Source organism: the organism of the source record quoted next, unplaced genomic scaffold (genome assembly GCF_019419815.1).
Source record: "Pyrus x bretschneideri cultivar Hongxiangsu unplaced genomic scaffold, Pyrus_bretschneideri_v1 Contig27, whole genome shotgun sequence".
NCBI classification, from domain to species: Eukaryota; Viridiplantae; Streptophyta; class Magnoliopsida; order Rosales; family Rosaceae; genus Pyrus; species Pyrus x bretschneideri.
Window position 1 is genome coordinate 4,771,446 of NW_025999579.1, and position 24,168 is coordinate 4,795,613.

The 24,168-nt window shown below is 38.4% G+C and overlaps 3 protein-coding genes and 1 pseudogene across 3 annotated transcripts; 1 reads left to right on the forward strand and 3 right to left on the reverse strand.

Annotated features, from left to right (window-relative positions):
* Window positions 1-444: 444 nt before the first annotated feature.
* LOC103952961 lies at window positions 445-2,678 on the reverse strand. The gene has a single exon (XM_009364672.3). The coding sequence runs from the start codon at window positions 2,550-2,552 to the stop codon at window positions 708-710; it is 1,845 nt and encodes a 614-aa protein (XP_009362947.2). The 5' UTR covers window positions 2,553-2,678; the 3' UTR covers window positions 445-707.
* Window positions 2,679-3,837: 1,159 nt separating this feature from the next.
* LOC103937548 lies at window positions 3,838-7,143 on the reverse strand (annotated as a pseudogene).
* Window positions 7,144-7,846: 703 nt separating this feature from the next.
* LOC103952965 (copper methylamine oxidase-like) lies at window positions 7,847-13,127 on the reverse strand. Its single transcript, XM_048588073.1, has 12 exons — window positions 12,556-13,127; window positions 11,461-11,570; window positions 11,064-11,369; window positions 10,802-10,914; window positions 10,379-10,709; window positions 10,088-10,303; window positions 9,740-9,976; window positions 9,217-9,402; window positions 8,868-9,008; window positions 8,465-8,733; window positions 8,288-8,369; window positions 7,847-8,180 (listed from the first exon to the last, which is right to left on the reverse strand). The coding sequence occupies exons 1-12, from the start codon at window positions 12,785-12,787 to the stop codon at window positions 8,046-8,048; spliced, it is 2,358 nt and encodes a 785-aa protein (XP_048444030.1). The 5' UTR covers window positions 12,788-13,127; the 3' UTR covers window positions 7,847-8,045.
* A 7,806-nt stretch (window positions 13,128-20,933) lies between these two features.
* Window positions 20,934-21,461, forward strand: LOC125478994. The gene is made up of 2 exons (XM_048587940.1): window positions 20,934-21,229; window positions 21,320-21,461. Exons 1-2 carry the CDS (start codon window positions 20,934-20,936, stop codon window positions 21,459-21,461), a joined length of 438 nt encoding a protein of 145 aa, XP_048443897.1.
* The last annotated feature ends 2,707 nt before the right edge of the window (window positions 21,462-24,168 follow it).

The following is a 24,168-nucleotide window of genomic DNA, read 5'->3' on the forward strand; positions in this document are numbered from 1 at the left end:
TTAGGCGTTACTGGTTTCAGCAAACATTAACCATTTAGGTCTTTCATTCAATTACGTTCACAGAAGGGATCCCTCTACTTGCAGAGAGGTGATGAGGCTGTATTTCTCTTCCTCCCTGCAATTGAACAACAAAAGGTTGCCAAACACCCACACCAGAACTCAAGGTAGTAGAAATACTAGGGTAGTTTGGTCGTGTTAACGTATTAAGTACTTGACGAAGAGCGTTATTGCCCTCAAGAAAATTGTTAATGATCCTGTCCGGGAGGCAGATTCAAGCGGTCTCATCATCATACGGGAGCGAAACCATTTGTACAGACAAGAGTTATGACTACAAGCAGCATTCCAATCTTGTAGAAAACTAGAACCTGATTACAAGTAGCAATCTGCTAAAGAAAATCATGTTGCTGCAATGAACATTGCATAGGCACGTTTAGAAGACGGGAGGAAACAAAAGTTTGATGCTTTATCGAAACAAGAAGATACCTATACCTTCAAACTATGTGGAACAGATTGCCGATACATGCCTAAACATCCACTCATCTAGTCAAATACAACAGCTGACACAGTTCTAGGGTGATCACACATCTATAATACAAAATAACTATTTCGTGCACCATTCAATTTTCGATTTGTTTTGGTGGCGATAAGTCAATTTGTCTATCTATGTTACAAATACAGGAAACTCACATGACAGAAACTGCAAGCGCTTACGGTATGAAGGTTTGCCTGTGGGGATGAGCTCCAGCCTGATAAAGAGTGAGATTGTGTATAGCTTTGGCTAACAAATCCCTCAAGTCGGGATATTGAGCTACAACAGAACGAGCTCCACCCTCAAGAGTATTCAATGCCCGCGCTTGTTCAAGAGCCTTGCTGTTGCCGACATGCAATGCTAGGTAGCATAGTAGTACTAAGCAATTGACATGACCCCGTTCATTAGTTCGATCAGTTGTCCGTAGCAATCTCATCAGAGAAGGAACGCCATCAAACTCAATAATCGTCTTGGAATGCTCCACACAATTGAAATTCTCCATACACACAAACTTCCCTAATGCATTGGCAGCCTCCGTTGCCACATCCACATCCACACTGCCAAGCCGAGCAACCAGAGGACCAACTATCCGGGTCTCCCTAGCAGGGAAAGTTCTTGCCAATGACCCAATTGCTTTAATGGCAGGAATTTGCAATTCCAGATTAGCCTCTTCCTGAATCACTCTCAAAAGCTGATCCAGAACCGCCTTTGCAGCCGGAGAGTTGAGCTTAAACGCCGCTCTTCTAAGGTCGGTATTGGACTCAGCCACTGCGGCTATTTCCATCACAGTCATCAAACAATTGAGCTGCAATTCCCCTGCTTCCTTCTCAATAATCTTCGCCAAACAAATCAACCCTTTTGTCTCTGTAACTTTTCGACTATTCAACAAACACCCTTTACACAATTTCCACAATGCCTTTGCGCAACCGGCTTTCAGCTCAAGCTTCACCTCAGGATTGGACTCTGCCTCTCTCTCCCTCTCTTTCCGATAAAGACCGCCACCTCTACTACTACCATCCGAATGATAATGATTCGAAAAGGAAGACGAACGGCTATTCGGATTCAAACCACTTGCAGCTAACTGCTTATTAATCTGCACGAGATTATGAATGCTAGGCTTACCTGGTTGCACCTTCGGATCATCCAGAACCGTATCCATTGCCAGCAGAGACACCAACGGTCTAGTCACATTCTCTCTGCCGAACTCCTCCTGCGCCACCGGGTCAAGCTCCGCCATTTCCGACACCAATCTCACCACGCACACCTGAACCTTCATCGGTGAATCGCCCAAAACCGAAACAACAACGTTAATTCCCAACAAATCAATTATAATTCGGACCCTTTCTTGATCAGTGGCGATGTGAAACAGAGCATTAGCAGCCGCGATTTGGGCGTCCGGAGAAGAACCTTCTTTCAGAAGCTTTAGCAGCGGCGTCACGCCTCCTTCGTCGACGATTATCTTCTTGTTCCGGTCGTTGTCCCGAGCGAGTGAAACGAGAGAGTTCGCCGCGTCGACTCGGTCCCTGAGTTGACCCATTTGAATAGTCGCGATGTAGGACCAGACCCAGCTCAAAATCGGGTCGTTGCTGGCGATCGGCGGCAGGGAGAGGTTGGCGCCGTCGGACTCAAACACCGAGAGAAGCCACTTCATGTCCCCAATCGAAGATTCCAGGAGGTTCGAGACTTTTCTGAAATCAGCAGTGGTGGTGATGGAGAACACCTGCCGGAGGACCCCACTGTGCTTGCATTTCCGGACCAGGGTCAACGCCCGCTCAAGGTTCTTCGCCACGTCGGCGACGATTCGGCGGACGGGCCGCTCGTAGAGGGACTGAGTGGTGGCGGCAATTCGGACGGCGGATCGGAGCATCTGGGAGAGGCGGTCGACTTGCTTGGCGAGGTCAGCGCAGTCGAGTTTGGAGGACTCGGCCTCCTGGGCCGATTTGATGACCCGATCGGCGAGAAGGATCGGGAGGGAGAGTTCGTCGTGAAGGGTCTTTTCGTCATTTTCCGGGTTCGCCGCCATGACTACGTGGGGAGTGGAAGACTTGTCGGAGGTCAGAGGAGAAGGAGGCAACGAAAATCTAGGAGGTCTGGCGGGCGCAGAGGTTGTTGGGGTTTCTGAGAATCTGTGCCGGCGCGACGCTCGAATTTCAGAAAAGAATTATCGGCGACGCGGAATGGATGGTTGTGATTTAGCGCATCAGGGGATTTAGATTTTTTTTTTATATATTTTAATTTCCACAGTACACGAAATATATATAATTCCACATTTCTGAGGCTTTCTTCTTATATTCTTTTTCTAAACTTTAGCCTCAAAATATGACGTGGCATGAGATTTTTGCAGTCTCAAACAAAATTATTTTTTTTCCTTTTCTTGTAAAAGAAATTTAGCAGCATTATCATTGTAATACAGTAGCGAAAAACAATTATGTATATGCATTTGGCTGCGAGTTCAATTCCACTAATTCCTCTCCACTCTAACAACTAATAATTTAACACGTTAACGCTATCGTGTCAGTTAAAAAAAATATAAGAGCCGCACAATAAGTTTCTAATAAAATTTTGTTAGTGGGTTCCACACGTAAGTTCAATATAATAATTGAAAACACATATCTCACAAATATAACAACAACAAAGTATTTTCCCATTAAGTTGGGTCGGCTATATGAATCTTAAAACGTCATTGCGCTCGGTTCTATGTCATGTCCTCTGTTAGATCCAAGTACTCTAAGTCTTTTCTTATAGTCTCTTCCAAAGTCTTCCTAGCTCTTCCTAGTCACATCTTCTAACCGAAGCGTTAATAAGGCTTCGTTGCACATCTTGAATATGTCCCAACGATATTCCTTGGTGTATGTTTTTCGCAGACGATATAATATTGATAGATGAAACTCAGAAAGAGTTAATTCATATCACAAATATAAAATTATACTTAAATGTAATTTTCAAAGGAATCGATATTATATAATTTACGATTAAAATTTCACTATACAAAGGATTTGGAATTATAAAATCGATCATAGTTGAAGGATTAGGCGAGAAAAACTTCTTTTATAGACTGACCTACAAAAGTAAAGCTTATTCTTTTGCTCGAACGTCGAACGGATGGAGAGAATTGAGACCCCAAAGCTGGGGAGGGAAATTTTTTCAATGTGATTGTTATACTGTAACATGATTTAGATATTCAATTTATTATATATATATATATATATATATATATATTTTGGCAATATATTCTTATAGGTTATAGATCAGTTAAATATATATATATATATATATATATATATATTTTGGCAATATATTCTTATAGGTTATAGATCAGTTAAGTACTTAGTATTAATATTATATACCCTAATGTATTTATTAACACTAATGTGACAATTTAATATCTCCAATAAAAAGAACAGACGATCAAGAACAATTCAAAATCACACTCGTTCTGCAGCATTGGCCTCCAATTCACAAGCACTTGGTGGAAGATCCACCGCAGGAGAGCGGTTGAAAAATCTCCGAGGCTGCTGCATCCACAAACATCAACAACCGAAAAGGCAGCACCAAACGCTCGCACGACAGGCAGTCTTCTACCCGAGGTACATCTGTTGTTCTGAATACTCACCTGCAACCGTCACCAATACTTGTTTACAACTACCAGCTTAAACAGTTACATGTATACGACTCACACCAAGGAGGCAATTCGATATCATGGACATGGAAAAACCAAGAGAGGGCACAAACCAGAGAACAATGTCAGTTTCTTCCAAAGATCGATTATTCATAACCCGTGTGGCCAATCCATCACTAACACATGGATTTTAATTTGGAAACTATCCTCCAGGAATCATCTCATCGCGTGCATATGGATTGAACCAAAGATTGTGTCTTGGCGTCATAACCAGCCAATGGCAAACGTAACCAGGTACGAGCTTGTAACTGTTAACTGTCCGGTCCTATTAACAGTTCATTTTCTCCTTACCTGGACCACAAGCAAATTAATCAGTATGATCATGGCCAGACACAAGAACCACACCACATATCTAAACACTGAAGGAAATCATTATGCAGGACCAGCTGCAAAATCATGGTAACAATGTCTTACAATCCAATGGCGAGCCATCAAAGGATTACAGTTGCAGTGCCAGCAATTCAGTCCTGAGAAGTCTCTCTTCAGCATAAAATGCATTGCTGTGGACATTATTCTCCCCTGGTTGCTCATCAAGCTCCACAAACTACAATAAATAATTTGGAGGGAAAAAAAAAAGTTGATATAAGATTTGAACAGCAGAAAAGCATTTTGATCATTACAACTCTACGGAATAAAATTCCTTGGTTACAGCGTGCAAGAAAATGTTATGATCGGGAGCAAAAATGAGTAAAAAAGTTCTCAGTCACACTCTATAAACAAAAATCTTGACATTTTCTCGAGGAGTTCTAGAGATTTAAGCATCTGATAAGAGCAGGGGGTTGAACATACATACCTTCCTGCCTCACATCTTAGATTTCCAGGTTTGGAGGGGGATTTCACAGTTCCTGTAGAAAAAGATGTTTCTACAGGATAGGAAGCAGCTAGTATTCCTGGGGTAATGTACAACGCATCAAACTAAAACATAATTCACATTTATCATCTAACCAGCGATCTAATGGGTGCTCAAACATCCATCGGTTACTTTTATAATCAAAGTTGTAATATGCTCTGTCATTCACTTCGAAAGTAATTCAGCATGAAGGCATGTTCATGTGCTCATCTATAAGCAAGAAAACAAAGGCTATCAATCCAAAAGCACAATGCTTGATGGTAAGACATTAGCTAGCATACCTGATTCTAAGTTTTCCCCATGTTTACAATCAACAGTCATATTCATACAAGCAACAAAAAAATTGTTAATGAACTGGTGCGCACAGCCCACTTGCAATCACAGCAACATATTTTTAACTTCTCCAAGTTGCAGTGAACCCAAGCCAAGTATTAGTTTAACTTCAGCTTCAAACTTTCCGTCCTGCAAACAGCATAACATTAGCTTCACCAGTAGCTAATTACAACAGTGATAAAACAGACAGGTAGCTTATAAAAGATAAGCAAGTGAATACTACATGGAAACCCTCAAACGGAGCTGGAACTGATGCTTAATGAGCAGAAAATGTTCACATCATACAGTTAGCAGATAATTTCAAATTCTCAAAGTATCCTAAAGCCATACTGTTGTGCCAATGACAGAGAATCATAAAATATTCATGACGGGAGAATCTAAATTATTTATCCAATAGATGCATTATTACCAAGGCCATCTTCCCCCACATCATTTTTTCTGCGATGTGAATCATTTGGATCTCCATATGGCACCCACCATTTCCACCGCTACAGCCTACAGGCCTTCGCCCTTTACTGCCATCAACATATGCCACATAATATATATCCAGTCCCTCCCTGCGAGTGAATCCAATAAGAGAGTTCCACTGCCAACCCTTCAACAACACATATATTTTTTATTTGGAAACTCTCCTCCAGGAAACATCTTACCATGTGTATATAGTGTAACCCAACGATCGTGTTTCAAGAAATCCTCCTTCCGCAAAAACTTGGCCTCAGAATAAATTGATCTCATGACAAGTGAATCTAAAACCAATGGTGTAGTAATCCAGTCTTCACTTTTTTTTTTGGCGGAAGCCTACAGACAAAATGAAACACTAGAAATAATATAAGCAAGCACAGGGCCACTTCAATCAGTGTCAGATCCATATGCCAACTCACTCAACTCCAAATACTCCTTGTCGTGTGATGACAAATTCACACGATGCTTGGGGCAAATGAGGCACAAAAAGAATATCAAGTCGCCTCTTTGTTTGCCTACAAAAACCATCATCCAGCTCATTGCTATTCCCTTCGCCAACAAACATCTCATTTCTCGACAAGAACACCCTTGAATTCATGCAATTCGCCCAAGCGAGTCCCAGAGCAGGGCAAACCCGTCTTCCCAACGAGTGCAATGAGCCAAAGTTGCCCACTTTGACCTCATTCGCTCCATCACTTGCCCCCATAAAATCAACCACCTGGTTCGTCACCACCACCGCTGATCGGAACCTGTTGGCCAAAGACTTTAACTTCCCTGAAATCTTGAAAAACAGCGACGACCTCCGCTTAAGATCCAAAGGGGTGTTGTTAAATTCAGTCCGGAACAGCGCCGCGATGGAATCAATCACAATTAGCCTGACAGGCAACCGGGGTTTCTCGCTCTCAATAAAAGACTCTATCTTGGGCATTATATCAAGCATCTGGTGCGCGTTGTGCACAGCATCAACATACACATCTTCACAGGGGTTAATGGCTACGAGGTTAGCGTGTGAGGATCGAAATGCTTGGGAGAGTTGGTGGAGGATCGAAATGCTTGGGAGAGTTGGTGGAGGCGGCGAAGGGGGAAAGGGAATTCGTTGTGGAGGTAAAGCGAGGAGGCGGAGAGGGCGAGTTGGAGGCAAAATTGAGTCTTGCCGCAACTGCTCTCGGCGACGAGCTCCGTTATTGAACAGCAGGGGAGCCCGCCGCCGAGGCAGCGGTCGAGGAATGGGCAACCCAGCGTTAATTTCTCGGCGATGAGAGGACGGGTTAGGAAATTTTCCGATGTCATTGCTTTTTCGGTTGATCAATTTTTTCTCGCGCCTTGTTCGTCCATGGCAGCTTAAATGTGGAAAAGGGCGGGAAATTGAACGGTGGGAATGAAATCAGACATATTTTAGAGCTTTTTCTAAACTTGGAATGAGCACATTTTAATGCTAAAATTGGAGAAAATTGGACTAAATTTTGAAGAGTTACGTAATATTACTAATTTATATTTTTTTATAATACAAATATATATCCCAAATTATTTGTTTTAAATTGTGTTTTAGAGAACATTATTCTCTCCCATTGCATAAAAATTTAAACTTAAAATTTTCATTTAGGTTATGATATCGCTAGAATTAAAATTCAGCATCCAAAAGTAGGTTTCTACTCAACAGTAACTGTAAATGAAGGATTTAATTACATGAAAACTAAAAGTTTACTCAACTTATGTTAAAAGATTATTTACAGATTAAAGTCCTAAACCAAAAATACTAATGGAATGCAGTTTCATTCAGGAAGAGAAATCAAAATCCTACACCTAGGGTGATTTTCGGTCGGATCAGATCGGAAACAAGTATTTCAATGCCAATTAAAAATATTTCAGAATTTTGAATTATCGGAATTTATCAAAAATTTCATAATCGAATTATGTTACACTCGTTATTATTACATATGATTAAATACACAAAATACAAAATAAAATATATCTAACAACATCACAATAATCATGATAAAATAAGATTATGCATAATTTTATTTTATAGTATTAAGTTTTGAGAAATTTCGGATCGGGTACTTGCATTCCTATTACCATCCAAAGTTTTCGGAAATTTTGGGAATCGAAATATTCAGACTCGGAACAGAAAACTTATAACCCGTGTAGCTCGATCATACTAAAAGATAGTGCAAACAAGAAAACATGTTTTTTCAGAGCTTTGCTAGCAACCCGTTCTGAACGGGCTTGGCTACTCCGCTGTCTTTGACATCATTTTCCTTGGCTTCCAACTCACATGCACTTGGTGGAACATCCACTGCCGGAGAGGCGTTGAAGAATCCGTGAGGCTGCAACCACAAAAATCAACCACAATTGCGGGATCACAAAGCAAGACAATAACACGACAAACCGTTGAGTGTAAAAGGTGCGTAAACGAGATTTATCGCGTGAGTACCATGAGCATAAATCCAATGCGCTCCACCGGCATGACAGGCCAGTCTTCCAACCGTGGTACGTGTGTGATTCCGAATACATACCTGCAATCATCATCACGGTTAGTTGTTATCATCTACCAACTTAACAAGGCAAAAGATATGATCGTGGACATGGAGAAACTAAGACGGAAACCAACCAAAGAACTATGTCAGTTTCTTCCAGAGATCGATTTTTCTTAACCCAAGTGGCCAATCCTTCGCTAGCACGTGGATTTTGATTTGGAAACTCTCCTCCGGGAAACATTTCATCACGTGAATATTGTGTCACCCATAGATTATGCTTCAGGAAAGCTGCTCTTCGCAAAAACTTGGCCTCGGGACCAGCTAATGGCAAACAGTTTGAACCCGGTACAAGCTTGTAGCCTGTTAACTGTCCAGTCCTATTAACAGTTCGTGTGTTCCGTACCTGGACCATAAACAAATTTCAAACCAGCACAAGCATGATTAGACACAAGAATCGCACCACATACTCTAATCTTAAACAACGGAAGGAGATCATTAAGCAGGACCAGTTGCAAAATCATGGTAACGATGCCTTACAATCCAATGGCGAGCCGTCAAAGGATTACAGTCACGCATTGCCTCTGATTCAGTCCTGAGAAGCGTCTCCTCAGCATAAAATGCATTGCTGTGGACATTATTCTCTCCAGGTTTCTCAACCTTAACATCCATCTCCACAACCTACAACACAGTTAGGGAAGAAATATGATTTTAAGACTCAGGTTTAGAAGTGGATTTAACAGTTGCTATAGGATAAGATGTCTCCACAACCGGGGCAACGTACGATGTTTTAAACTAAAACACAAATTCTTTGAAAAAAAATAAAATTAAATTAAAAATTAAAAAAACTAAATATTTTGTGGGCAACGTAAGACCTTTGGCAGCATACCTGATTGAAAGTTTCCCCAGGCTTGCAATCAACAGCCATATCCATACGAGCAACAAAAAAGTGTTGATGGACTGGTGCATATAGCCCGGGTGCAATCACAGTTCCATATTTTCTAACTTCTCCAGGTTGTAGTGCTCCCAAGCTGAGAACTCCTGTAAGTTTAACTTCAGCTTCAATTTTTCCATCCTGAAAACAGCACAACATTGACTTCGCCATTAGACAGGTAGCACGTGAAAGACAAGCACGAAAACCCTCGAGAAGGATCTGGAACTAATGATTATACAGTTGGCAGATAATTCAAATTCTCTAAGCATCCTAAAGCCATATTGTTGTATCTATGACAAAGAACCATAAAATAATTATAAAGGGAATTGAAACTAATTATCCAACCAAACTTTTCTTCAGTCCTCCAGTTCAACAGGGATACTGGGCAAGTAAACATTAACTGAAAAGAACATTAAATGGAAAAGAACATGCACTACACTTGATCCTAAAAAAGGCGAGAAAGTTACGTGAAACTTGCCTGATAAAAGTGCCAAAAGAACCCATACTCATAATTAGCCACAGTACATACAAATGACACTGTTAGCCTTCTTGACCTGCGCACTTCTGCTAAGCCTGTTCTCCAGTCCTGATGCTTCCACAGAATTCCATGATCTTCTTCGTGCAAACATACACAATTTTCAATATTTTCAACACCTCCAGTGAAGTTCGTAAAGTGTGCATCAAAGTATTTGATTAAGCCCAAACAATCACACCCCTGTCATGGTGGTTTAATTTCAGCCCAACATGGATAAAATATACAAGAGATATGCAAGATATTAAGAAAACACTTATATACCAAAACTGAGCCAATAATTAGTCCTCAAACCTTCTTTAGAGAATGTGCATTTTTACCAAGGCCATCTTCACCTGCATCAAAAGCATTTTTTCGATAATGTGGATCATTAGGATCTCCATATGGCACCACCATTTCCACAAAACTCAACCTATGGGCTACAGGCCTTCGCCCTCTATTGCCGTCAACATATGCAACAGAATATATAACCAGTCCCTCCCTGGGAGTGAATCCAATACGAAAATTCCACTGCCAAACAGAAAGTTGAAATTCAGAATACAGTTCAAGAAAAAATATAATTTACGAAATCAATTTAAAATATACCTTCTGCCACTCCACAAAGTACCCATTAACACGAAAGCTTGGACCTTCAGGCTGAATAATTTGTAAAGGCTTCACATCACTTCGATCAACACCACCTCTTGTTTCTCCAGGAGTATAGTTCCTCAATGGATCAGCTGGAGGTAGGGGAACAAGCTTACGGTCTTCAAACTTTATCACCACCATGTTTTGCATATCAACAAGAATATAGATGCCCTCAACTGGGCGTGCGTAACCATTTTCCATTGGGCAGTCACTCTCAGTTCTACAGAATATCAATGGTTTAGCAAGTCTTTGCCTAGGAGCATCAGCCTCACTATGATAGCCGACACACCTGCAGCGTTAACACCAAAATTTATCTAGACAGTCATCGATTAACCTGCTGACATTCCACATGTACAGGAGAAATAAATGTAAATTACATACCAGGCATCAACCATCACAAGGTCCATGTCTTCAATACCTCTCTTCTTCATAGCTTCTCTAAATGGAGGATAGTCTTTCACAACTGCTTCACATTCTGCATATTCCACAGCATCCTGAAGTTCCAGAAAATAAAAAGTTATGAATTTACAGAAACATCATACAGCTATGCAACAACTGAAGCTTAGCATATATCGCAACATCAGGTCATGCAAGGGTTCAAACAAGTTCAAATGTCAAAAATAAACACGCAAAAGAAAAGTACCATGGGAGGCTGAACATCTGGAACAACTTCCGATGATATTACTTTTCCTCTGTGATGTCCACCTCGAGTAGCTGCATGTACTTCGGACAGCTCAACAATCCATGTGCTCGTCTCATTTGACTTCTTGTTGTAAACAACAAGTCGAGCTCGCCGAGGGGGGAGCTTGGTTGGGATTATAGGTCCACCTTTGGTTCTGGGAAGTAATGATGGTTGGAAAGGTGGAAAAAAGTATGCATCCGCTAATGCAACAACGTGTTTATCTGGTTCTAGTAGAACCACTTCAACAAAACGCATACCATCTCTAACCTGGAATGAAAATAGTGTTATTTAGCCAACCATCTCAACCAAATAAGAATTCTATTTGTTATAGAAAAAATCAACAGTGAAATTAACTAACCTCAGGCGTCGCTCCGGCTGCCCTGACAGTTGCCACTGCCACAGAGATTTCAGCAGCAGATAAAGGGTCCAATGGATGCCTTGTTTGAGGCCTAAGCATGATTGAGATGCCTACATGATATTAGTTGAACCAACCAAGTGAAACAGAAACTTTCAGCGTCAAAAATCACTTAAAACAAACCATGAATATTGCAATACGATGTGAAAGTTTTCAGCTTCGCACTCGAAATTCAACGAAAGGAAAACTAATGAAAAGGGCTTGAAAACTTTGAGTTTTAACAATAAGGACAAAATAAAGGGTAAAGTAAATAGTATCAGGATTGACTTTTAGTTAAAAATGTGGTTTTTCGTTAAAATGAACGGTACCAGGAGCTTTTCGTTAAAGTACCCTAATTTTAATTGTATAACAAAAATTCATTTGAGAAAATGAAAGTAATGCTGTGCTCAGAGGTTCTAGACAATCGAAGAGGAGCTTGTGAAAATAAAAAAAATGTCCTACCATCTCCACTCCAGGTACTTTTATGGGCTGAATTCTTTCCTTCGTTTTCCTAACGATTATGTTCTGCAACTTATATGAAGAAATATCCCGCTATCGAAAAAACTGACAATCTTTAAACAAGTTCATAATTATTTATTTACTTATTCTAAAACATTTCCTTATGATCAAATTCACTTAACATCGACCTACTCAAGAAAAAGTTAAAGAAACAAATTAGCTTGTTCTACAAATTAGATTCGGCTTTCTCTCCCCGTCTTTTTGTTTAACTTCTACTCTTTCTGTTTTGGTTCAACCTCCAGAATTCTTAGTTCCAAGCAGCACACAAAGACAAACTAATCACAAGAGTGACACACAGAAGAGTCTCACCAAATTTAGAAACGAAAAAGACGTATCGAAAATTAAAGAAAAATACAAGAGAACCAAGCAGAAACCTGCATTTTATGCAAACACAAATCGAGAATTCAAGAAATTTCAATTTTTCAAATCTCATCGGCAATACAGTATTCAAAGAATCATTATTTACAAAAATACGTACGCATATATTATATATATCATATTTTACAAAAAATTAAATAAAATTCAGAAATGTGAATAGACCTGTAGTGGAGGCATTGGCAGAAGGTTCCGGAATCAAGGCCGCCATTGCGATCTTTTTGGGGCGCTGATCATCGCGCCGATCCTCGGCGCCGGGGCCGCCAGTCCAATCTTGCAAGGCGGAGGCCGATACAACGGCGTTGGAAGAAGTCTGCGCCGCCTCGCGCGGAACGAGAGCCACCGAATCGGGGCGGAAGCAACGGGAAGGCGTCGTTTTTTTCGAAGCTGAGGCCATTGTAAGGGGTTCGCGAGCTCACCAATTCCACCTAAGTAGGTCTCTATACAGTCTACTGACATACAGCAAGTGCTGAAATGCTCGCCGCCACTCTCCCTCTTTCTCTCTCTCCTCCCCGCAACTAACCACCGCGAGAAACGCCGAGAAAGTTCGAGAAAAACGATCGAACGGTTGCTGAGAATTCAAAAATATATTTAACGGTTGCTGAAATCTTGGGATTCGAAATGGGGCGGGTGTTTGACTGAATCCTTGAGAGCGGGGAGCGAGCGAGACAGGGGGGCGCTGAGGGAGTGATCCGAGGCGGAAGAGAAGAAACAGAGAGAGCCAGCTCATGAACGAAGTGAGGGAGGTAGAGGAAGGGTCGTATATATTGGAGGCCACCGGCCACGTGCCTTCCCTTTTTTTTTTTTTTTTTTTTCTCTTTTTTCTTTTTACGAAATTCAATGATATTGATTCGGTTTTAGTGTTTCAAATATCGGAATCGGTAAAAATATTTATATGTAAATTTATAGAAATATTAATCAATATGTCAAATTTGATATCGATTATTTTTTTATGGAAATGTTAGAAATTTTAAATTAAACTTTAGGGATTGTCAAACATTGGTTTGGACGAAATAGAAGAGTTCTTGATATTTAACAGCTGTATGAGAAATCTTGACGATATTTATCAATTTTAGTCTAAAATTAAGAGTTTATCCGATATCAACCATATCTTTCTCTCATTTATATCGGAAAAAAAAAATTAAACATTGGTTTCTACTAGTGGTAGTTGTCTCCACTTGTCGAGATTGAAATATAATTATCACAAGTTAGATACCCTACTTGTTGAGAATAATCCATGCAACAAGATGTAAATTTGACGATATTTTAGGTCAATTACACATTAATACATCAAAGTTTTAAAGGATATGATATGATTTGATTGGTTTGGATTATTACCGCATCGGTATTCTAGGGTAAAACCCATTGTATCCACTACGATATTATGAAAAATGTAAATATGAATATAGCATAAAAATACATTGGTAGAAAACATATCTTGGTCGAATAAAATCAACGATTTGATCCCATCAATTTATTAATCTATATTTGAAGATCAATCTTACAAAAAATCATTCGCGTTGAAGATTATTTAATCATTCAAACGAATCAAATAAACCAACGGTTCACATCAAATACTTGGGAATTTTGTACGGTCGTTATTTTTCGTACTCTCTTTTTTATGGATAAGAGTAAACGTCAATAGTGGGCTATAGTGAGAGATTTGGAGTTTAGAACTTTTCTATCTTTATATAAAGGGAGGGGAGATGGGTTGTTAGCTGATGACTTATCAGAGGGACCAATGAGATAAGTTGGTGGTGCGGTGATAGGAGGATCTGCTGTTATTTGACAATTGGACATTCAATTGAGGCCAACAAATATATTTTGATATTTACCATGATAAGGCCATAAAGATTAGCATCTTTTCGTATAAGCACTCCTCCTTTTGGAATATCTCCTTTCCGACGGAAGATTTTTCAGTGTGATCGGCACACGAGATGGTATATAATATGCTATTGTATAAATAGTAGGATTTGTGTGTTAAAAAGTTAATAACTTAAAAAATAAAATTTTCTACCACTTATATAAAAACACGTGGTATATCACTCGTATTCCCGTTACAATGGAAATTTTCTTCTTTCCAACCCCTTTCCGTTTGCAAATTTCTCTAATGCCAAAAATAAAAACGCAAATTTGGAGTGTTATTATTGGCACATATATCATTGTGAAATTTGGAGTTTTGTTATTGGCACATATATACCACCTAATTGTTAGTAAACAAATCTATTTATTTTATTAAAATTTAATAATATTATTCTAAATCTACGTACCATAGATTCGAAAAACACCCATGGATTCGTAAAACAACATGTAATAATTTATCGAATCATAGAGACATTGAAAAATCTTTGAGTTCATGACACGACAAGTAATTAACTAGAATCTTTTCATTGAGAGCTTATGGTTTATTCTTCTATGAATCTAGATTCTCGTCGGATCTCTCTTTGTGAGAATCCCGAAAATCCGTGAATTATATTCGTTCATCGTACGCTCATAAATTATTTTAAATATTTTTATTTAAAATTAAGAGTAATGCTATGGAGGCCAAAATTTTAAACCAAATTGTGTAAATCAAATGATGTGATTATTGATTATTGAATTATTAATCAAGTGTCGATTAACGTGCTTATTTCTTACTAGTGACACATCATTTGGTTTGAAAATTTGGTCTCCCTAGCATTACTCTAAAATTAAATACAAACAATACCTAATAAAAACTGACTGCAAAATGTACGATGAACGAACACAATTTACAGATTTTCAGGATCCTCACCAAAAGGATCTGAAGAGGATCATGTTGGTTCTTTTATCTTTCACGTCACGCAGACCAGGGATGTAACTAAGTTTCTCACCTAATGATGGTAAAGTTTATATGTGTTAATTGCTTTTCTTTTCTCGAACTCATAAAATATCAGCTACTTAGTACTACGGTTTAGTATTATTCATTTTTACTTGTAACTAAGAGGTCTTAAGTTTGATTCTCCCCAAAAACGAATTTGATTGCATTATTATTAGTCTATTGTGAGGCTTAGCTCATTCCCCATCTCCTTATTATTGATGATATTGTAAAGTAATTTAATCGTGACCGGTTAAATAGAAATAGAACGAATAATTCGAACGGTAGCGAATCCTTCTCAAAATTTTGATTATATGGAGCTTAAATTGTGTTATTACATAAGCATAATAATGTTTGTCACGGGAGTGGCTAACCTAAACTCGTGACTTATCGGGCACACATGCTTCATGTGTTGTACACTTGTACGTACCTTGCAATATGCCTCCTAATCCTAATCCTAATCCTAATCCTAATCCTCTATCCTTCTGGGAACTTGATTTGACCCTTTTTTTTTTTTTTTTTTGCTTTGAATATAAGGGATCTTAACAAGATAATCTAAACTAATCTTCTAGCCTTTTCTTTCGGGGAAAATAAAACAAGAGAGAAAGATAAGGTAACCCTAGATTTTATTTTATTTCCAATTTGAAAATGGACTCACACAAGTCAAAATTATTATGCAACTTTTTTTTTCAAGGAAATTGATACATGCTTTTGAGAGTAGAGGTGAATGAGTTTGTAGTTTAAAGTTGTTATGATCATTTAGTTTTGCATCCGAAGTCATTAGTTTGATTTCTCTCTCTCCGACGAAAGAATATGAGATAATGAGTACGATCTGAATGTACAAACTTAATAAGGCCAAATGAAATCCAACTATTTAAGAAAACCAAACCAAATATGTAATCAAATGAAAAATATACCACATAATTTTTCTGAGCTAGTGCAGTGACCTTGGATATATACGTATGAATGAATGAATGGTGAGGGACGTGCGTCCAGTTTCTTGTTTTGTATAAAGTAAATTGTAATGGAGAAGGCTAAAAATAAAAAAGCAAGAAGGTCTGATTGGTCTAAAAAATCAATCTCCAACTCATGATGGTTGGGCTATGTTTCTATAGAGCTCACCAAACCATTATTTGGTCAAAGGGGTATCAGGGTGGCTAGCCAAATGTAGCGCCCTCCCAGCTCTTTTTTGCAACCAAGCTCCTCGGTTGCAATAATTAATTTGAATTCAACAGATAGCAAGGTTCTAAAGGACGCTAGGCGCTAGTCGGGCAGTGGGCTAGAGCATATCGCTTAAGGAACTAGGCGGATTTAAGTGAATTTATTAATATATTATTTAAATAAGTGTCTATTTATACTTAAACATAAATAATTGTATAAAGTTATATAATAAACACATGGGGAACAAGTATATAATGATTATTCTTCAAAGTATTCAACAAGTCTCTTACATTTTATTGAATAAAATAAAATGCAAAATGAAAGTTATCAATTTTCTGCCTAAGTGCAAGTCGCGACTTAGGCGGGTGCCTAAGCGAGCAAGGCAGACGCGTAAGTAGGTCTATGTGCCATTTCTTAATTTTCAAACACCTATGTCACATCCCGGCCCGGGGCGGATCACTTCCCGGGCCCGCTCCACCACCGTAGCACGATATTGTCCGCTTTGGGCTTACCATTCCCTCACGGTTTTATTTTTGGGAACTCACGAGCAACTTCCTAGTAGGTCACCCATCATGGGATTGCTCTAGTCCCCTTCTCGCTTAACTTCAGAGTTCCTACGGAACCCGAAGCCAGTGAGCTCCCAAAAGGCCTCGTGCTAGGTAGAGATGGGAATATACATATAAGGATCACTCCCCTGGACTATGTGGGATGTCACAATCCACCCCCCTTAGGGGCCCGACGTCCTCGTCGGCACACACGCAGCCAGGGTTAGGCTCTGATACCAATTTGTCACATCCCGGCCCGGGACGGATCACTTCCCGGGCCCGCTCCACCACCGTAGCACGATATTGTCCGCTTTGGGCTTACCATTCCCTCACGGTTTTGTTTTTGGGAACTCACGAGCAACTTCCCAGTGGGTCACCCATCATGGGATTGCTCTAGCCCCCTTCTCGCTTAACTTCGGAGTTCCTACGGAACCCGAAGCCAGTGAGCTCCCAAAAGGCCTCGTGCTAGGTAGAGATGAGAATATACATATAAGGATCACTCCCCTGGACTATGTGGGATGTCACACCTAGGCGTTAATCGGGGGCGGTGGCCAGCCACCAAGGCTAGACAGGATTTTTTAGAACAATGACAGCTAGATTTGAAAACCACCAACAATAATTTAATTAAACTAACCAATAAATTTAAAATATAAACTTAAAACTAATAAATTATTGAGGAAACTATATCCATTTTATTAGAGATGGTATATGAATATAGCCTAACACTGTTTATTTTAAAATAATTTCTTACAATACTATAATTCTGGACATCTCTATATTTAACTGTTTCGGTTATTAAGGCCATCTCCAACCGAAAGTTGGCCAGATGACTTGTTTTAGCCATCTGACCCTCCAAGAAATTAATATTTTAATGAACAGTACAAGGTCATATTTCTTACTATCTCCAACCAAGGGCCAAACATAATTTATTATTTAAAAACTATAACTTAAATTCAAATCCAACGGCTAAGTGACGTGAACATGACTTCAGTTAGCCGTTAGATTTGAATTTTTTTGGGCTACAAATAGGGTGGATATTGGGCTATAATTCACACACCTTTGAATTCAATCTATTTCAATTCAAGTTTGCAATGAATTCCAACTTTGGATCCTCTTCAGATTCCAACTGGGGGTCATCACCCAATTCCAAATGGGAAGAAAAATGGGTGCAAATGAGACGAAACACACAATATGTGGCAGTCATGGCTGCAGCCATGGTGTGTTGATAGGAGCATATTCATGCGACTTAAATGGCTTGTTCTCGTGCATTTACATTATGTTTCTTTAGTTATTTTAGTACTTTAAGCTATTTTCGTGTGTTTGTAGGTCCAAAGGGCTAAAGGAGCAAAAAGATGCATTTTGGAGACTTTTGGAGCACTTTTGGGCTAAGGATGGATAGCTTATGCTTGGAGCCAAAGTGTTGGACGAAATTGAAGACCTAATTGAAGACCAAAGTGTTGGAACCTTGTTCCCTTTAGTTTTAGGACATTTAAACCTTTCCAATTCCCTTATGCCGTGCATCTCCACAATCCCATTCATCAACACATGCATTCACATGCTTTCACAACCTAATCCACATGTTTTCCCATTATTTATCATCACCACATATCATACATTTATCACTTATCACTTATCATACACTTATCACTTATCACTCATCATAACCATACACTTATCACTTATCATCACCACATATCATATCACTTATCATAACCACTTATCACTTATCATAACCATACACTTATCACTTATCATACTCATAATCATTCATACCTTGCAGCCACATGCATTCCCCTTTTGCACATGCTTTCCCAATTCATTAAAACATTGCACATGCACTCCCATCCTTTACCATTGCAGCCACATGCATTTCCCCCTTTATCATTTCTGCACATGCACTTTGCCTTTCATCATTGCACCACAAATCAGCACATTCACCTTCATTTCCAGATTGTCCCCTTACACATGCAGCCACATATTCATTGGACATGCATTTCCACCCTTTAATCACATGCATAAATCAGCCACATGCATCTCCCATCACCATTCCAGATTTCCACCAAGTTCCTAGCTGTCATGTTCCCCCCATTTCACCTATAAATAAGCATCCATTGCAGCCACAATTCAGGCATTCCATTCACAACACAATACACTCTTCCATATTCATTCTCATTCATACGCATTTCAGTCACAAACTCTTCCATTTTCAGAATGTAGACATCAAACCACAACACCCTTGCCGTGCCTTTCCCTTACAATCCAAACACCATCCTTCCATAAACACCACTCCCCAAACCATTCACACCATCAAACCTCACCTTAGACCTTGTGCTACAACAACGAGGAAGAGAAGAGTGCCTAAACGTTCATACAATTCAAGTTTGAGTTGTTGGAATGTTTAGGTGTTTCTTTGATTTCAATGTTTAAATTCAATTCTCTTTGTTTTGTACGTATGAGGAATGGAAGAGAAGAGTGCCTAAACGTTCATACAATTCAAGTTTGAGTTGTTGGAATGTTTAGGTGTTTCTTTGATTTCAAAGTTATGAGGAACTAAAGCCCCCTTGGTTAGGGGGTGATTCGAAATATATGTTTATGCTTGCATTTTAATTTGATTACTTCTAATTGCGTTTCATAAGTTGTGGATTCAATTTGTTTAACTGTTTGATTGAAAACTTCTTTATGTATGCTTATTGAGAGTGCACGCTTAATTTTCATGCATGAATATGACGCTAGAATATAAGTGAGTTTCACCTAATAGTTACGAACTTACATTCACAAGTAGTGGAGGTTGCTTATAAACAATCGCGTTAAACGAATTCTTGGCATAAGTTTCATGCGTATTCCATAGTAACGAATGCCTCGTCAACACTTATAATTTTCATAGAGCATAATGATTCTTGCTTGTATCTCTATTATGCATTCATGTAGGGGACTTGTGGGGAATGTTTTGAATTGTCGTATGCGCTAACCCATCCAATTCAATAACGTTAGGAAGATTTGAAGGTTAATTAGTGCATCACGGTTAACTTGGGGTGTTGAGAGTTTCATGGTTTATTGAAATACAATTGGAAATCATTTTATTATGCAAGTATAACATGTATGGAGATGAACCCCTTAGCTAGGTTCCCATCCATTCAATTCCATCAATTTCATCTTTACTATCTGTTTTAATTTGAATCTGTACATTTAATTTAATTTCGTCCAAAACTCAATCCCCCTTTATTTTATTGTCTAATTTAGTTAGAAAGTGTCTTAGTTTGTGTTTATAAGAGTTTTGATTCAACTTGTTACACAAATTCGTCCAAATTCACCAAAGTGCTCAAAACTGCCCAGAAAGTGATTTTAAGGCAGTTTTGAGTGTTTTGGGTGATGTTTGAGTCTTTTGGTTTGTTTTAGTATTTTAAAGTTTAGTTTTGCATTCTTTGAGTCTAGTATAGTGTTTTATATTGTGTTTTTACGTTTGAATCAAACCATAATCTTAAATTCGTCCAACATTGGGTTTAAGGTCAGAAACTGCCTAGTTAGTGTTTTTAGGCAGTTTTGAGTCCTTTGAGTCTTTGTGAACGTTTTTAACTTTGTTTTTACGTTTTTGAGTCAAATCCAAGTGATTAACAATCCCTCCTAATCCCCGGTCCAGAACGATCCCTACTTATATCTATACTACAATTGTCACAAGAGGGTTTAATTTGTGTGCGTTTAATTCTCGCATCATGTGTCAGTCAACTGAGTAACAACCTTAATGGGGTGGCTCTGTTGCTGGTCGTTCTTACAAACCATAAAACAGAGCGATGACCCATGCCAATCTGATGAACAACTACTTCAACCCTAACACGGTGTACACAGAAGAGGATTTTAGACGTCGCTTCCAGATGAGGCGTCATGTCTTCGAGCGTTTACTTCGTGATGTCCAACATGTCAATCCATACTTTCGACAGAAGCATGACATAGCAAGCCACCATAGTTTCTCACATCATCAAAAGGTTATTGTTGCATTCTGAATGATGGCCTATGGCTCCCTAGTTGATTCGATGGATGAAGCCCACGGTATGTCTGAGTCTACATGCCTTGATACTCTTGCTGAATTCTGTGACACAATTGTTAAAGATGAATACCTCTACGAGCCAAATCAAGAAGATCTGGATCGGCTCATTCGTAAAGCTGAAGACCGTGGGTTTCCAGGCATAATAGGGTCATTAGACTGCATACATTGGGATTGGAAGAATTGTCCCACCGGATGGCAAGAAGGCTTCAGTAGAAGGTTAAGAAAGTCAACTATTGTGTTAAAGGTGGTTACCTCGTATGACACATAGATCTGACATACTTTCTTTAAAGTCCCTGGATCCTAAAATGACATTACAGTTCTTGGGTGTTCACCCATCTTCAATAGCTTGACGGAAGGTAAAGCACCTCAACTTGACTACTACATCAACGATTGTCAGTACAATATGAGGTATTACTTAGCATATGACATCTACCTAAAGAGGGCGACACTTGTCCAAGCAATTCCAAACCCTGCGAATGACGCCTAAAAGCTGGTTACCTTACACCAAGAGGCATACCGGAAAGATGTTGAGAGAGCTTTTGGTATTTTACAAGCACGGTGGAAGATCATCAGTGAACCAGCAAGAGGGTGGAGTCGAGAAAATTTGGACTCCATCATGATGTCTTGCATCGTATTACACAACATGATTGTGGAGGATGAGTGAGATGGGTATATTGATGGAGAGTCCGATGATGACCAATACGATCCAAATAGGTTAAGAAAGGCTCATGCAAAATATATATGATGCTTTCAATCAAATAACTGATAGTATCTCTTTAAATGAGTATATGAGGCGCTATAGAATGATACGTTCCCATGCCACAAACAATTACCTACAACAGGATCTTGTTGCACATCTTTGGGCCATAAAAAGCATGGAGTAGGTGTTTAAGTTTTATATTGTTAAATGTTTTTAAAAATGTTATTTAAGTTTCATGTTGTTAAATGTTTAATTTTTATGTTGTTTAACGTTATTTAATGTTGTTTAATGTTGTTTAATATTGTTTAATGTTACTTAATGTTATGTAATGTTTAATGGTTTAAGAAGTTATAAAGGGAAAAAAAAAGAATTTTTACAATTTTTAAAACAAATTTTGAAAAAAAAAAAAACTGTAAAATAATAATAATAATAATAAATAACGGTTAGTTGACTTCAGCTAGTTACCGTTGGTTCTCAAATTCTGGCCCCGCCTCAGGTCGGCTGGCTGGCTAGCTCCTTTGGGCTTGCTAGTTGGCCCTTTGGCCATTTTTTGTCCAGTGGAGCCTACGAGCTTTTTGGTCTGATCCTAGGTTGGAGATGATTTTCGAACTATTTTCGATTTTCTGATCCTTTAAACCCTTCGGTTGAAAATGACGTAAGTGTTTCCCTTTTTGGCTGTATCATGGCACGTACAAAGTGTGAAGCCCATCATTCACGAGTTGATGATCGGGTTTGAAGTTGAGGTGAGGGCCCAAGACCCACTCTGGAGGGATGGGACCCATCCCTATTTTCCTAATATTATTTATGTTTTCATGGCCAATAATGCTTGTACTTTAGTTGATCATTGCCCTACAAACAACGAAATAATTCATTTCAACTTGCGCTCACTATATTCTTTACAAAGAAAATAGTATTGGCATGAAAGATTTGAAGTTCCACGTGGTCATGTCTTTAGAAGGATTAGCATCATTCTATTTAAAAATAAAATGATTTCTACACATTATTGTTATTTTTATATTTACACACTCGTGCTAATTTCGTCTTTTAATCTCTTTTGATTTATTTATCTAATATAAAAGTCATAAATAGGAAAAAGCATATAGAGAGAAAACCTTTTTAAAAAGCATGCAATTCATAAGAGCGTGATATTTGTCTTAAGTGAACTTACAATTTCTAACCATAAGGAGCATTAACCAATTTAACATTATAAGTAAATTGAAAATAAACTACATAGTCATGTTAAGGCAAAAAGAGAATTATTTAAACATAATCATAATGTTTTTTTGAATATATCGATATTTTTATACTAAGGTAAGAGGGAATATTCTAAATATCCAAAACACGTCCTCAACCCCAAAGCGAGGCTCTTCTACATATAAAAACTTAGGAAATCAGTATCTTGTCTAAATTAGGTCTCATAATAAATCTGAAAAATCAAATAAAATAATATATCTTATAATTACATTCCTATTCTGATTAAAACTTCAATTCTATGAAGATTCATTCCGTTGACTGGCCAGGACAGCATATAAAATGCCCAAAAAGATGTCAATGGAAAAAATAAGAAGTCCTCATCAATGTTGTAGAAGGAAATTTTTCACAAAAACGTCAATAACTTATGGCCCATGCAAGCTCAAAATGTTAATCTGCCAACATATTGCATTTGTCTTCATTTAATTGTCACGATCAAACGGTTAAGAATTAAGGGCTGAAAATTTAACACGATCAACTTCACTTCCTTAGAAATCAGTTCCAATTGAAATCACTCCAAATTCCTTTGTTTCGTCACTTTTTTGAGGAAAAGTGTATTCCTCTTATCCTACAATCGAACACAAAAAAAAAGTATCAAAATTCTCTAAAAAAGCCAAATATAAAATATAACTAAGAATAGAATAAAATATAATATAATAATTACTCATAGGTGTGTGAAAATAATTTTTCTACTGAAAAAATGAACAATTTAATTGTTCTTAGGTGAAGGAGAGCTCTATAAATTGACGACAAATAGTATAAGATAAAGAATATATGTTAAGGTAGTTACATGTGGGTGTATTTTTGCTTATCATCTTTTTTATTGCAATTAGATGAGCTTAAATTTTGAGAGTTGTCACACATATCTTGAAATTAAAACTCATCTAACAATGATTAATAAGATGATGAACATCATCATCGCTTGAAGGTGGCGAACAAAAATATTCTTGTGGTATGCATGCATGAAAGTGAAAGTGATCAGGAAGAATGTCAAACGTCAAAATGATCCGTTTACTTGTTTAATAACAAATGTTTACTTCGTAATGACCCTTGTTCTTTCGCATTATCAAATATTAATCATTCAATCTATCGACTTATTAATTTGGAGGTATGTTCTTGGTCTAGGTGGTGTCTGATAGACATCCACTTGATCAAGATGGCATGATGGCATCACCTCCTCCTCCTCCTCATATTACTCAAATGATATATAATCTGTAATATATATATTAATTAGTCAACAACT

What these genes read in the sequence shown, in the direction of transcription:
- LOC103952961 (XM_009364672.3), bottom strand. Translation starts at nt 2,552, where the DNA reads ATGGCGGCGAACCCGGAAAATGACGAAAAGACCCTTCACGACGAACTC.
- LOC103952965 (XM_048588073.1), bottom strand. Translation starts at nt 12,787, where the DNA reads ATGGCCTCAGCTTCGAAAAAAACGACGCCTTCCCGTTGCTTCCGCCCC. An exon ending in CAGCCGGAGCGACGCCTGAG is followed by an intron (nt 11,370 to 11,460) that starts GTTAGTTAATTT and finishes TTTTCATTCCAG; the next exon opens with GTTAGAGATGGTATGCGTTT. An exon ending in ATGCACATTCTCTAAAGAAG is followed by an intron (nt 9,977 to 10,087) that starts GTTTGAGGACTA and finishes CCACCATGACAG; the next exon opens with GGGTGTGATTGTTTGGGCTT.
- LOC125478994 (XM_048587940.1), top strand. Translation starts at nt 20,934, where the DNA reads ATGGCCTATGGCTCCCTAGTTGATTCGATGGATGAAGCCCACGGTATG. An exon ending in GTGTTAAAGGTGGTTACCTC is followed by an intron (nt 21,230 to 21,319) that starts GTATGACACATA and finishes CATCTTCAATAG; the next exon opens with CTTGACGGAAGGTAAAGCAC.